At 35.9% G+C, this 14,256-nt stretch overlaps 1 protein-coding gene across 3 annotated transcripts; it reads left to right on the plus strand.

Annotated features, from left to right (window-relative positions):
* Nucleotides 1–9,510: 9,510 nt before the first annotated feature.
* On the plus strand, nt 9,511–13,572 carry LOC121236014 (squamosa promoter-binding-like protein 13A). 3 transcript variants are annotated; one of them, XM_041132502.1, is made up of 4 exons: nt 9,511–10,054; nt 10,569–11,066; nt 11,928–12,061; nt 12,668–13,572. In XM_041132502.1, exons 2-4 carry the CDS (start codon nt 10,648–10,650, stop codon nt 13,288–13,290), a joined length of 1,176 nt encoding a protein of 391 aa, XP_040988436.1. In that variant the 5' UTR covers nt 9,511–10,054; nt 10,569–10,647; the 3' UTR covers nt 13,291–13,572. The 3 variants fall into 3 exon arrangements, with proteins under 3 accessions (XP_040988436.1, XP_040988435.1, XP_040988437.1); XM_041132501.1 differs by having other exon boundaries at nt 9,512–10,054; nt 10,542–11,066; XM_041132503.1 differs by lacking the exon at nt 9,511–10,054 and having other exon boundaries at nt 10,087–11,066.
* Nucleotides 13,573–14,256: the final 684 nt, after the last annotated feature.

The following is a 14,256-nucleotide window of genomic DNA, read 5'->3' on the forward strand; positions in this document are numbered from 1 at the left end:
GTAGGGTTGTGCTAACCCCGGTGGCCAAACCAGGCAGAGACAGAGGTGAAATCTTTCCTTTATTCTTCTCGGAGTCCCGAGTGTGCACACAGGAAAGACCACAATAAAACCACTTTGTTTTCAAAGTGGGTGTACTCAGAGACAGAGAAGTTGGTACCAACCCAAACAGAGCAGAGCATAACAGAGCAGAGCAGAGCATAACAGAGCAGAGCAGAGCAAAGCAGAGACAGAGTCAAATACGAAAACCAGTACACCATGCCAAAGGTTTTCAGATGTTATATCAAAATAATACAGAATATCAAAACAGAATCAGACAGTTTACACACACTGAACACAAAAGCCAGAATATCTTGTCAAATAAATGCACAACTTTTCATATTCTCAATATCGCTCATTTTTCAGATTTCAGAAATCACATGACAGAATTTAGCTCATGTCTACACAATGCATGTCAGGACATATTTTCCTCTTTTTCATACAGATTTCATGAGTATGCAAATAAATGACCGATGTTGGTTTTTGTTTTTTTCCAAGTTCTCATTTCACCACAAAAATATGCAAAGTTTTCAGAAAATCAACCTCAGTCTCAAATAATTCGTGTAAGGCCTAGCATAGGAACCCCGCTTACCTGACTCCTGCAGCGCAACATCTACGACTTGAATACGGTCTCTATCCGTCTCGTCACCTATTCATAAAATAATATAAACTAAATATTAAAGTCCAACAACACAAAATTGGTCTTAGACAACTTAAGACCCAATTTCGAGACCATAATTCAACAAGTTTAATCCAACTCAAACAACCAAATAACAATCTGGACAGCCCACACTTTGACCCAAAATATTCTATACCAATCTCAGTATTGTCCAATACAAGCATCATAACCAATGTCAACTCCGGTTATCACTAACTCACACTTATTTCAGCAGCCCATACTCCCAAGCAATCGTCAACAATTTAACCAAGACAACATGACACACTACTCTCTCTCCGTTCCCAACTCCACAATAGGAAAAAAAAATATATCTCAACACTTCTATATGTTAAAAGGCCCCAACAAACCCTTCTAAACATTTCCAAAACATTAAACCAATAATCCAAAAATATATCATCACTTCCTAAAATCACCAATATTCACCATGAACAACGTCAAACTCAAAACACCAATATTTAAACCCGAAACAGCCAACAAATTTCCTAGCATAAACCAATCTCACACAAACAACTCCATCATCCAAACCAACCGATCACCTTACTCATTGGACTCAGTCCGGTACAACTAATAAATTCACAGTAAATATGAATTAGCGCAGAAATACATTTAAAACTCAAAAGTTCTTTGGGAAAAAATACTTACAATGCTATAATATAATTTTTGAAAGATCACAGAGGTGCTAGAAGTGGCAACGCAGCAACAAAACAGTGCCAAAAGCACTGTGGCCGTGGGTCTCAAAAATCCACTTTTGAACGGGTGTAAACGAAGACCCGAGATTGATAGGGTAGGGCTTAGGGATGTCGGTGAAGGTAGTGGTGGTGGTGGTTGGTCGTGGGTGGCGGCGCAGAGGGCGGTCGAAGTCTAAAATACCCAAAACGGAAATATTGATGGTGTGGCTTCACCGGTGAAAGATCGAAGGTGGGGTTAGGTCTATTGGGTTGCTAGGAGGTCGAGGATGATGTGGTGAAGAGATGGTGGCCGGAGGTGGCGCGACGGCGGCGCAGCGGCGCAAGGAATGCCGCGGCTTCAAAGGGCTCGTGGTGGCTAACGGAGGCGCGGCTGGGGTTGGAAATGGAGGGGTGGCATCGCCGGCGGCTGGGGAAGCTGGGGAGCCGGGCGGTGTTGACCACCGCCGACACACGGTGGCGCTGGGGTGAGAAGGAGGATCGGACGGAGAGAGAGAGAGAGGGAGGGGGGTTGCGGCGCGAGGGAAAGAAACCAGGGCAGAAGAAAAGAAAGAAAAAAAAAAAGAAAAGAAAGAAAAGAAGAAAAAGAAAAAAAGAAAAGAGGAAAGAGAAAAAATTAGGGAAAGAAATGAGGTCCAATCCTCACATCTTGGGTCACAAAAAAAATGATCCAACGAAAATGATTTTAAAACCAGTAAGTGAAATAAAATAATTCAAACGTAGTGATTAAAATAAAAATAAATAATTAAACGCAACAACAAGTTAATTTAATTCGAGAAGAAATTTAAACACATAACAATAATTAATTTAAAGAAAGCACTTCAAAAATAATTTTTTAAAATAAGAGAATAAATTTTGAATCAATAAAAATAATTTCTTCATTAAAAAATACACTAAAAAATACGGGGTGTTACAACAGATTTTCATGTATTATATAATAAATGATGATAGTTGTGTATGCTGTTTTTTTGTCAAATAGTTCAATGGGCAAAGAGGAAGATAAGGCGTAGGGTTATAATGACTCGTCAAAAATATCATTGACAGATTGTTCAAACTCTATGAAGGTGATGACTTTGTTTATAGTTTCCTTATTAATAATTTTTTTCCTTCATCTCTATGATAGTTTCCTTACTAATAATTATTTTCTTTCATAACTGCAGGAAGAATGTATAACACCCACTGGAGTCTAATACACACTGGAGTCTAATGCGTTTTCTTTTTTCTTTTTTTGTTATTTTTATGGCTGTCATGAGACTATTGTTTAGCTTTTTACAACATTTTGTTTAGTTTTGATGGCTGCCAATTGTTTAGTTTTGTTTAGAATGAGGATATAATATAAAGATTTTTTTGGCTTTGATGGGCCGGTTGTTTAGCATGGGATGAAATAGAGACAATTATTTGGCTTTGATGGCTCCACTGGCCGCCATGAGAATATTGTTTAGCTTTATACAACATTTTATTTAGTTTTGATTGTTGCCAATTGTTTAGCTTTGATGGAAAGTATAAGAGCAATTATGAACAATTGCATAATCGTGTTTAAATGTATTGGACTTGAAAGCGCAAGGTTTGAATATGGTTGTTTTATGTTCCTATTATGTGCTACATGACAAAGTGCCTCAAATGAACAGGAAAAAAAAACCTTGATGGTGTTCACATGAGCAGCGCCTAAATTACCACAATATTACAAAGTCTCCAAAAGTGGATCTTTTACAAAATTGCATTCAACATCTCATTTACAAAGTAGAAGGTAAAACACAGTCTTGTATTACACAACATCTCATTCACAAAATTTAAGAGTGGAATTTTTCAAAAGTAATATAAAAGTACACTATTAATACAATATAATCGTAATATTCTCCATTAGTGCTTTCTACAGTGATGAGAATGATCATAGAGGAAGGCATTTTTGATTGGGCCCACCATCTGCTCTAAAGTGGCTGAAAATGAGCAATCTGATTATAATGAATAGTCCCCAATACGTGCACACCTAAAAAACTTGCATGTCGAAAGCCCCTAAAAGTAACAATTTAGTATAACAATCAAAACCTTGTGTAAGTTGTATTATATATAATTATATATCATCATAAAAATTTTATTATATATTAAATTGTGTAATTACCATGTTATATTTCAGACAAGCAAAGAACTGTTGCCCTAGATTTTTTTTTTTTTTGGTATGTGTTGTTTGGAGTAGTGCTCTCAAACCGCACTAACATAGGGGTAGGTTTAGCCAAAGCCCATCGATTATAGCATATGACTGTGAAGATGCCATAATTAACAACCACCAAACCTTTGCATATATATCATAAAATAATTAACAATCTAGATTCTAAATGACACAACAAGATGGCCTTATAACAATACCAAATGAAACATTCAATTTTAACGACTTCTAAACTATTTTTCTTCCTCACAAATGATGACTCAGACATGCCAAACACTAACCTAAAAGATTTCTTCCTTCAACAAGATTCTAATTGTGCTCCACTCCACTTCAACCAACCAATGTCAATGCATTGAACAGACTCATCAAATTAAATTGCATCTTATAAATTTTGCATGTTCATGGACTACATGAACACTTGAGGCTTTCTCTTACGTGTTAGTTTTCCATTTAATAACTCTTTTAGTGACATCCAACAATGCTAAATACCAAAGGGACCTTTTCTCAAAATGATGTCTCAAACTATAAATTACCAACCTCAATGCTTATCAATTTTTTTAAATAAAAAGCATAGAGATTAAAGCTCAAAACCATCCACGTTATGGAGGCTTACTGCAACAGGAGGTTGGTCGCATAAACCTCCTCAATTTTATTTGTTTGAAAAAATATTCATGCCACAATCAAGAAATAATTCTCTATGAAATGTGTCATATGCTTTTGAAAAGTGGGTAAACACATTGCTAAGAATAACATTGTAAATGTTAATGAGCTGAATCTTGAAACAACAATTCGAAATCGGTTAAGCAATCACTAGGCCATTGCCAAACTGCTCTGTTTGGTAGTCTGAAACATAAAACTAAGAAATAATTGATAATCTTGTACACACTATTTGAATGTTAAGGCAGTATCATATAAGATGTTCTAGCAATTTGAAAAGCCATTCGTGATCTTATCACAGATCAACAAAGTTGGGTTCTCATCACTGAGGAACAAACTCACAAATATGATCTCATCATCAATGGAAGAAAAATCACAGAAAAAATACGAGAAATATGCTAGGTGATTCTTTCGTCAACGAGTGATTCTTCTTTGTGTGATTTGTCGTGTCCCAGGACTGGGTGATTCTTCTGTCGACGAGTGATTCTTCTTTGCGTGATTTCCATCCCCCCGTGGGTGAGTTCGCTAGTCAGTGATTTCCCTCCCGTGATTCTTCTTCATTGGTCTATTCTTTCCTTCCTCTCATGAGTGATTCTTTGGTTCAGGATAAAATCAACATGTCAACCCACTAATGTGGAAGGTGTGCATCACATGTGGTTTTTTCTTTAATAACAAGGAAACTGTTTTATTCATCATCAAAGCAATTACATCATAGATCAAACCAAATACTTTTTCAAATAAAATCAGGAAAAGAATCCCACCAAATTATCAAATCTTCTAGATTTCATTCAAATCTTGCCAAATTATGGGTTGCTTCATTAGCCATACACCCTCTGTGTTGGAAAGTACACTTAGGAAGCATTTGCATCATGTTCTTGATCTCATAAGCCAGATTTCCCCATAGGGACATTGAGGTGCCATCTCTGCTCAATCCCTGCATTATAAGAAATGAGTCTCTCTCTACTTGTAGCTCAGCTATACCCAAGGGAATGCACATCTGTAAACCTCGCAGAATAGCAATAAGTTCAATTTCCATAGGATCTTGCATTTCATGTTCTAGTTTGCTAGCAGAGAAAATAACCTTCCTATATTCATCTCTTAAAACCATCTCCACACCTGATCTGCATTGATCATGGAAAAGAGTTCCATCTATATTCAATTTCAGAACCCCTGCAGGTTGTGGCACCAACAACAATGAGCTTTCATCCCTTTTTTTTGTTCTTCTGCAGCAATTTTATGCTCCTGATATAATGATAATGCATGATCAACAACCTGCTTAGGTGAAAGAACATTATTTTCATAAAGTTTCTGGTTTCTCCTATACCACATACCCCAAGCCATCAGAAACAACTTCTCTATCTCCCCAATATTTCCTCTACTCAGTACAGTTAATGTAATTTGAACAAAATCTATCATGACATCAGTTTCTTTTAATAAACTGAAATGGTTTTACCAGCAATCCTTGATAAAGGGACAATAAACAAGTGCATGGTTTATATCCTCCTCCTCCTCTTTACACCATTGACACTTTGCTCCTCGAGTACCTTTCAGTTCCTTAAATTCTGAAGTGTTGGGAGTCCATTTTTGCACACCCTCCAAGCCAACACTTTCACTCTATTTGGTACATTCATCTTCCATATTTTCTTCCATACTTTCCTCTGCTCTTTAGCATTTGAAGCATCACCAGTTTACCTAACATGGCCAAGGGATGGAAAAAAAACGATATGCATTCTTCACACTAAAAGCTCCACTCTTTTCATGCTCCTATACAAGACTATTTGGTCTACTATCTGAAGTCAGAATCATATTGAGCACCTCAGCTGCCTCTCTAGGTGGTAAGATTCTTCTAACTTTCTCAATATCCCACTATTTTGTATTTTCATCAATCAGAGTTGTTACTGTTGAATTCATCTGTGTTGTAGTTATAATAGCTAGAGCTAGCATCAATCTATGATTTGACGGCCAAAAATCTGTCAAAATATTGATTGATTTCTCATCCTCCACTTTCCATTTGCACCCTTGCAATAGACTGTTCTTAGCCTCCCATATGTCTCTCCAAGCATAAGAAGGTGCTACACCTAATGTAGAATCACTGAAGCTAGTATTTGGGAAATGCCTAGCCTTAAAAAAGTTGTGTAGCAGTGTAGTCTCATATTTTAAAATTCTCCATCCTTGCTTTGCTAAGAGAGGCAAGTTGAAAATCTGTAAGTTTTTAAAACCCATCCCTCCATTAGATTTAGATTCACGCATATTTTCTAACTCACCCACCTTATCTTATTCTCTTGCTTATTTTGACTCCACCAAAATTTAGCCATCATGCTTTCCAACTCAGAACATAATGAAACAAGAAGTTTAAAACAGCTCATTGTGTAAGTTGGGATAGAAAGTGCCACTGCCTTAATAAGAATTTCCTTACCCCCTTGAGATAACAGCTTCTCCTTCCAACCTTGGAGTTTATTCCATACTTTTTTCTTCAGTTCAGAAGATGCTTGATATTTCCCTCTACCAATCATAGGTGGAAGTCCCAAGTACTTGTTATACTGCTAGTAGTGTTGGACTCCCCAAAATTGCATTATCTCCGCTTGTTGACTGTTAGGAACATTCTTGCTAAACAGCATGGGGGTCTTATCTTGATTTACTTTCTGTCCAGAGGCTTTTTCATAAATCTCCAGTTGATGAAGAATATTCAAGTTGGTTTGCAAATTGGCCCTACAAAATAGCACAATGTCATCTGCAAATAATAAGTGGTTTAGCTTTGGTGCTCCCTTACAAACATGAATCCCATCAATCTAGTTGTGTCTCTCAGCTTGATTAAGGAGTGGGATCAAACCCTCAATACATAAGAGAAAGAGGTATGGGGAGATAGGATCCCCTTGTCTCAGCCCTCGAGTTGGATATAAAGGTCTCTTAGGCTCACCATTCACCAATATTGAAAAGGACGTTGACTTTACACACTACATCACCAACCTTAACCATTTCTCTCCAAACCCCATCTTAATCATCATTGTCTCAAGAAAGCCCCACTTATTCTGTCATATGCCTTACTCATGTCTAGCTTCAATGACATGAAACTTTTCTTCCCATCTCTTTTTCTCCTTAAAAAATGGATCAACTCATAGGCAATCAGAACATTATCAGTGATCATTCTTCCAGGCACAAAATCACTTTGTGATGGGGAAATCAAGCCTGGTAAGATGCATTTGAGTCTGTTTGCAAGTATATTGGACACCAACTTGTAAATAACATTACAAAGGCTTATTGACCTATAATCAGAAACAAATCTAGGCTTCTTCTTATTGGGAATCAAAGTAATATAAGCGTGATTTAATTTAGTAGGAAACTAACCACTGTTAAGAGCTTGTAAAATTGCATCTAAAACATCTTTTCTACTATAGACCAATATTTTTTATAGAATAAAGGGACCATACCATCAGGCCCGAGGGCCTTTGTAGGATTCATCTTTTTTAGAGCCACTTCAACCTCTTCTGTTGTAAACACCAGGTCAAGTCTTTCTTGCATATCTATAGTAAGTCTTCCAGCAAGCCCTTCTAAGAACTCCATATTACCAGTCTCATCATAAGCCTTGAAGAGAGTTTTGAAATAATCAAGAATTACAACATCCCTCCATTCCTCCACTTGCCACCTCCCTTCTTAATCTCTTAACACATTTAATTAAGTTTTTTTTTTTTTTTTTTTCTTTCTGTTACTTTGTTGTGAATTAAGAACATGGTATTTTGTCCCCTTCTGACAACAACAGTGCCTTTGATCTTTATCTCCACATAATTTTCCCTCTTTCTAATCACTTATGCACCTTTGCTCTAGCTTCTCGAAGATCCTTCCTATTGTGATACAATGGATCTTACTTATGGGTCTTCTTAATAGCATTTTTGCATAAATAATTATAATTAAGAATGATGAAATCAAAATGAAAGAAGTGTATTTTTTTTTTTTCCAAATAAATGGTTCAAGTATTGAATATAATTTCTGACACAGAGAATGGACAAAAATTGTCAGACTGTAAGATAAAAATTTACTTCGATACCAAACATCCAGTTAATATTGGACAACAAGAAATCATTCTAATTGACTGGACCCTCATGTTGCTGTCCCACAACTTAGGAAAAAATAAAGGGACAAAACCACATGTGGTCCACAGTTTGCATTTTACATGATGATATTTTCATGTGTCTGCCTATGCCCCCATGAAAATCTTACTGAAAAAGATCCGAGATATGAAACTTTAAAACACATGACCTAGAAAACATAAAAAATAATATATATATATATATATAATATTAAGTGAATTGAAGATTATATATATAATCACCAAAAACATTGTTCCAAAACAATTAATGCAATATTGGTTGTTTCTTTATTCACATGGACAGACTTGGAGGCAACTTCTCAGGAAATTTTCAAAGGAAGTGACTCTCGGTACGTAAAGTTAGTTCCTTCTTATCCAGGCCACCCACAGAATTTGAAAAGAGAAGTACTACTTAAACCGACAAATGTTTCAACAAACTAAATTAAAAGTTTTTTCGTCTGATTATTTTTACAGATGAGACGATATAAGTTAAAATTAAAATTAAAAATTAAATAAAATATTATTAAAATATATTATTTTTATTTTAAAATTTAAAAAAATTAAATTATTTATTTTATTTTATATAAAAATTTTAAAAAAATTATAATAATAAAATGAGATGAATTGTAAAAAGAAACAAAATCTAAAATTTTCCAACCTTATAAGAGAAGCAATAATGAGTTACGTATCTTTTGATGTCAGAAATGTGAACTTCATTTAAAATAAGAAAGAAAGAAAAAAACCATGGTTTCGACGTTTGTTACAACCTTTAGAATAGTAACATATTAATGATATAATTAATAGTCATAAGTTTATATTAATTTTTATTCCAAGAAATTTATACATGCAAGCGTTAATTAATTGGTGCATCACATTTTAAAGGTTAGTATTATTATTGTTTTAAGAAATTTGGTAAGTAATAATGCCCCAAGCGCAAGCAGCTATAAATAATATATAAATAGTCAATTAGTCATGAAAGAAAGCAACAGGAAGATAATCAGCGTACATTATGGGGGGCCGGCTCTCCTACAGAGATAATGATTAAGGGTGGGCATGGTCTCCAGCAAAAGTCTGAGGCAAGTAAATTAAAGATTCCCATTCAAAATTTGAAGTTGTTTTCTTCTTCTTTCCCCCACTCTCTTCTGAAAGGAGCGTGGGATATTGCAAAAATAAAGCTAGCAGAAGAAGAAGAAGAAGAGCAAAAGAAACCTAAAAGAAAGACATGCCATGAAATGTGAAACACAATGCCACATGCCTTGTCCTCAGCATCCGTCCTTGTACTTTCTTTTTCTTTGTTCACAAAAGTTGAAAGCTACAAACTAGGCTGTCCCTATTGGACTTCTTTCTCAACCCATACATTCATCTAACACAAACCCTAAAAATGGAAAATGGAAAATGGAAAAAAATGACTCATGAGATTTAAAAACAAAAAAAAATAAAATAATAGAAACACTGATCAGGTGAAGTTAAGAATTTTGAGAACCCAACAAATCCATCTCCTTTTTCTGCCTTCATTGGAGCTGGAGCTCTCTCTCTCTCTCTCTCTCTCTCTCTCTCACTTCCTCTTATCTTTCTCCCTCAACAAAACAAACCCAACAGGTACAGAGCTCAGTGATTCTTTCTGCCTTACCTACACGACCTAAAGCTTTTACTGCCTACTTTATTGGCCTGTAAATTTGTAATGCAATCCTTGTCAGCGAATGAGTGGCTGGAAAGACCAAACCGTTCTTCCTTTGCTGTAATTGTCTGTAAGTACTCACTCTCTCACCTCTTTCTCTCGTTTCTTTATTTGTTAATATTACTTGTTTATTTTCAGTCAGTAGCCTTCCAATGTCCTTGGAAGTCTCTGCTATTTCCCTTCTTACCAAGATTTTCTTTTTCAAGATTTTTTAAGTAAAAAACTTAGGCTTTCTGAGATAGTTTCTTATATTATACCATCTTTGCCTTTTGTTCCAACAAAAACTCCTCCTGTATTTCAAAGATTCCTGTTCTGCACTTCAAGCTTTGCCGCTTTATTTATAAGTTATATGTTTTCTACTTTCTACTGTTGCGTTGTTTGATATTTGGCAATTTTTTTGAAGCTACCCAATAAAGATGTATGTGAATTGGTTTTTTATCGTAATTTTTTTACTTGTTTGAGTTTCTAAAGCAGTGCTTATTCTCACATAATTCTTAATTCTTGACTACTTGGTCCTGTTTTGATTTGATGCTGTTATGAACTAATTTCTCTTTAAGGCCGGTACTGATCACTCCATTTCATAGTACTGGAAAGAGAAGCTTAAAAGATTGGGGGAGATCAGGTGCGTGGACAGGTAGAAGAGATCTAGAAGTGATTGTTTGTATGGACTGGCACTTGAAAGCACCTTCTTGGGATTTCACAGAATTAGAACAAGAAGCCTTTCCCAACACAGAAACAGTAGGTGGTTCAAGTAGTTTTGGATATCAAAGGACCAATGAAGGAGATTTTTCAGTTGATTTGAAGCTCGGTCAGTTGGGTAATTCAGCCAATGAGCCAGTGAATAAATGGAAGGAGCCTGGCGTCTCAAAAATGTCATCATCACCTTCCGGATCATCAAAGAGGGCCAGAGCAACTAACAATGGTAGTAATCACCCAGTGTCATGCCTTGTTGATGGCTGCACTTCAGACCTTAGTAATTGTAGGGATTACCATAGGCGCCACAAGGTGTGTGAGCCCCATTCCAAGACTCCCCAAGTAACCATTTGTGGCCAGAAGCAAAGGTTCTGCCAGCAGTGCAGCAGGTATTACATGAATGATGGTATTTGTAGTCCTTTAGCTCTCGAGTTGTACTTTTTCTCAATTGTATATCCATCATGTTGTGGTACACTGGTAGCTTCTTTTTTGTCCTTGTCTATTATTTTGAGTGATTGGCTTTAAAAAAGCATATGAACTAATCTAAGAATCACGAGCAGGTACTTCAAATCCTTCTTCATGAAAGGACAAAAAAAAGCTTCTGAACTTATTTCACCTCTTGGCAATCTCTTGCCATGAGGGATTTGTGGTGTTACTTTTGTTTAGGGGTGTAATCTTAATCAACAAGAATTGACAGAAGCGTCCTTTCTGCTTATAATAGCTTGATAAAAAGTAGCTTAGGGGAAACGCTTAGTTAAAGAAATGCATATTAATATCATAAGAAAGAGTGAAGCACAGAGGAGCTCATTTTTTATTTTTTATTTTCTATCTTTCTTGGATGAGATAGCTAGGAGCACTCTGACACGTCCTTGAAGCCTTTTTATTATATGGAAGCTGTACTTTTCTTTAACGCCCTTTAACCATTCATGCCTTTAGATGGTTTACCATAGAAAGATCTTCCTCTGATATAAATTATTATAGTCTAGTTTTATATGCTCAAAAGTGGAGGGGACGACAAGGGAAGCTTAAAATTAGCGAGGAACCAGAAAACTTCCTCATAAATATTTTTGTGAAATCTTTGCTGATCACTATCCTGGACTCTTCCTCCCAAAGTTCTTCTCATGTAAATATGATCGATTTGAATTTTAGATTTAATTGATGTCTCTATAATAGTTGGAGTTCTTATGCATGAATCCTTCTCTAATGCACCATAAGCCTAGTTCCTCAACAGTCCATCACTCTTTTCATAGGTTCCATTCACTGGAGGAATTTGATGAAGGAAAGAAAAGCTGCAGAAAACGTCTCGATGGACACAATCGGAGGCGAAGAAAGCCTCAACCTGAACCCCTATCTCGATCTGGGAACTTCTTGTCCAATTACCAAGGTTGGCTTTGACATTACCTGATCTAATTCGATGTCAGCTCTGAAGTAGGAATATATGTCTGTATGCATGCGCATAAATACATGATCAGGCTTTTATGTGTAATTATTTCGTCTAGAACTCTTTATATTGAACATACATTCGGTAAGTGCTTAATTATCTTCTCTGTTTGATGGTAAGGTGATCTGGTGGCCATTAGAGTCATTTTAGATGCCTACTTCAATCAATGTTATTGTTTTCTTTCATCGCTTATAGCACTTTTTTAATACTTCTGAGTTGAAATCTGCTTTTGGAAAAAACTGACATTCTTGAAGTTATTCAATCCAACATGAACAGTTTTTTTCTTGAAGTTATTCAATTCAACATCAACAGGAATTTACATGGATGTTTAGTCTCTATGTAAACCTTGTGTTTATAGGTTCATTCTCATCAAAGTTGCTTCATGTTTCCTAGGTAGTTCTAATCCCCAAACTGATTTGGACCGCTTGCCCACAGTATCATATTATGGCTTATTAGAAGCCTTATTGTTGATAAGATGCACCAAAAGACTGTTAGATGCTCATAGCAATGTGAACTTCTTTCAGTAAATATATCTTCTGTTCTTTTCAGGCACCCAGTTGATGTCATTCTCCAGTTCACACGTATATCCCTCCACTACCATGGTGAGCCCTGCCTGGGCTGGAGTTCTCAATACTGCTGCAGATGCTAGGCTTCATAACCAGCAGCAACAGTTACAGTTACTGGATAAAGAAAAACTATTTCTTGGATCCTCCCCAAGTACTAGCAGCACCAATTATATGGGAGGGAAGCAACTGTCATTCTTGCAGGGCGGCAGCACCATACTCAACAACCAATCATCTCTTGAAGCTCCTGTCTGCCAGCCACTTCTGAGGACCATTGCTTTATCAGAAAATGGTGGAGCTAGGAGCAAAATGTATGGTGACAGGTTAACAACTGGAGTCCGTGACTCAGATTGTGCTCTCTCTCTTCTGTCATCGCCTCAGTCACAGTCATCTGGCCTTGCTTTGAGCCACATGGTGCATCCCAATTCAGTCTCCCTGGTGCAGCCCTTAGACTCAAGCTTACATGGTAACAACTTAGAGCCTATGGAATCAGTTCTGATTTCCAGTGGCAGTAACAGTAACATCCATTGCCAGGGAATGTTTCATATGGCGTCTGAGGAATCACCAGCAAACGAAACCCCTCAAACATTTCCCTTTCAGTGGGAGTAAAAAAATGCCACTTGGAATTTACCTAGCTGCATTATGTTTCTGGATTCTTTTGTTGACGATGGATTGGATTTCTTTCCTTTCTGAGGTAAGATGTTTGTTTATTAATCTCCTTGATCAGTGGACTTCATTATACTATCCTCATGTTTTTTAGACTGACTCTATGGTTCTGCGCTTGATTCTGTAATGGTTGTAAGGAATATTCAAGTTTCCTTTCCTTTCTTTTCTTTTTTCCAGTGTTTGGTCGCCCATGACAGAAACATTCGATAAAATTCTGCTCTTTTTTGTACTTTATAGCTCCCCATTCCCGTTTAACTTTGATGTCAAATTCAAATCTGCAAATATCATGACTTCAAAACAGTGCTTCGTCATGGAAAAATTTGTATTCTTAGCATGCTGTCCGTCCCGAGCCTTGATGCTCTAAATTAAGCACTTTGAACCATTTTGATCTAGCACTTCATGATGGTATACAGACGACAGTGTCAATATCACATTCAAGCGTGTAGTTTTTCTGAACCCAAATCGAAGGACAGACATTAAAGATACTTAAAAATAATGTATAATTGTTTAAAAAATATATATTATTTTAGAATGTTTTAAATATTTTAAAGATATATTCATGAACTCCCAAAAGTCAAAGAAAAAACTTAAAAGTCTATCTTTGTGAACTCATTTTTATCATTATCTAAATATATAATGTGGTTAGCTATGTCTCTGACTCTTTATACTTTTTATATTTCATCGTTTGTTTTCATAACTCATTTCATCGAATTATTATAATTTTTTAAAATTTTTTATATAAAATAAAATAAACAATTCAACTTTTTTTAAATATTAAAATAAAAGATAATATTAAAAAAATATATTTTGATAATATTTTATTCAATTTTTAACTTTAATTTTAATTTATCTTATTTCATCTGTGACAACAAACGAGGCCAAAGTTCTGGTCTCTTTACGTACAAAGAA

This window comes from Juglans microcarpa x Juglans regia, chromosome 6D, assembly GCF_004785595.1.
Source record: "Juglans microcarpa x Juglans regia isolate MS1-56 chromosome 6D, Jm3101_v1.0, whole genome shotgun sequence".
Classification (NCBI taxonomy): Eukaryota; Viridiplantae; Streptophyta; class Magnoliopsida; order Fagales; family Juglandaceae; genus Juglans; species Juglans microcarpa x Juglans regia.

Bases quoted from the DNA above. Each gene is read 5' to 3' on its own strand.
- LOC121236014 (XM_041132502.1), top strand. From the start codon at position 10,648: ATGGACTGGCACTTGAAAGCACCTTCTTGGGATTTCACAGAATTAGAA. The intron at 11,067-11,927 runs GTATTACATGAA...CTCTTTTCATAG, and splicing joins TTCTGCCAGCAGTGCAGCAG to GTTCCATTCACTGGAGGAAT. The intron at 12,062-12,667 runs GTTGGCTTTGAC...TGTTCTTTTCAG, and splicing joins CTTCTTGTCCAATTACCAAG to GCACCCAGTTGATGTCATTC.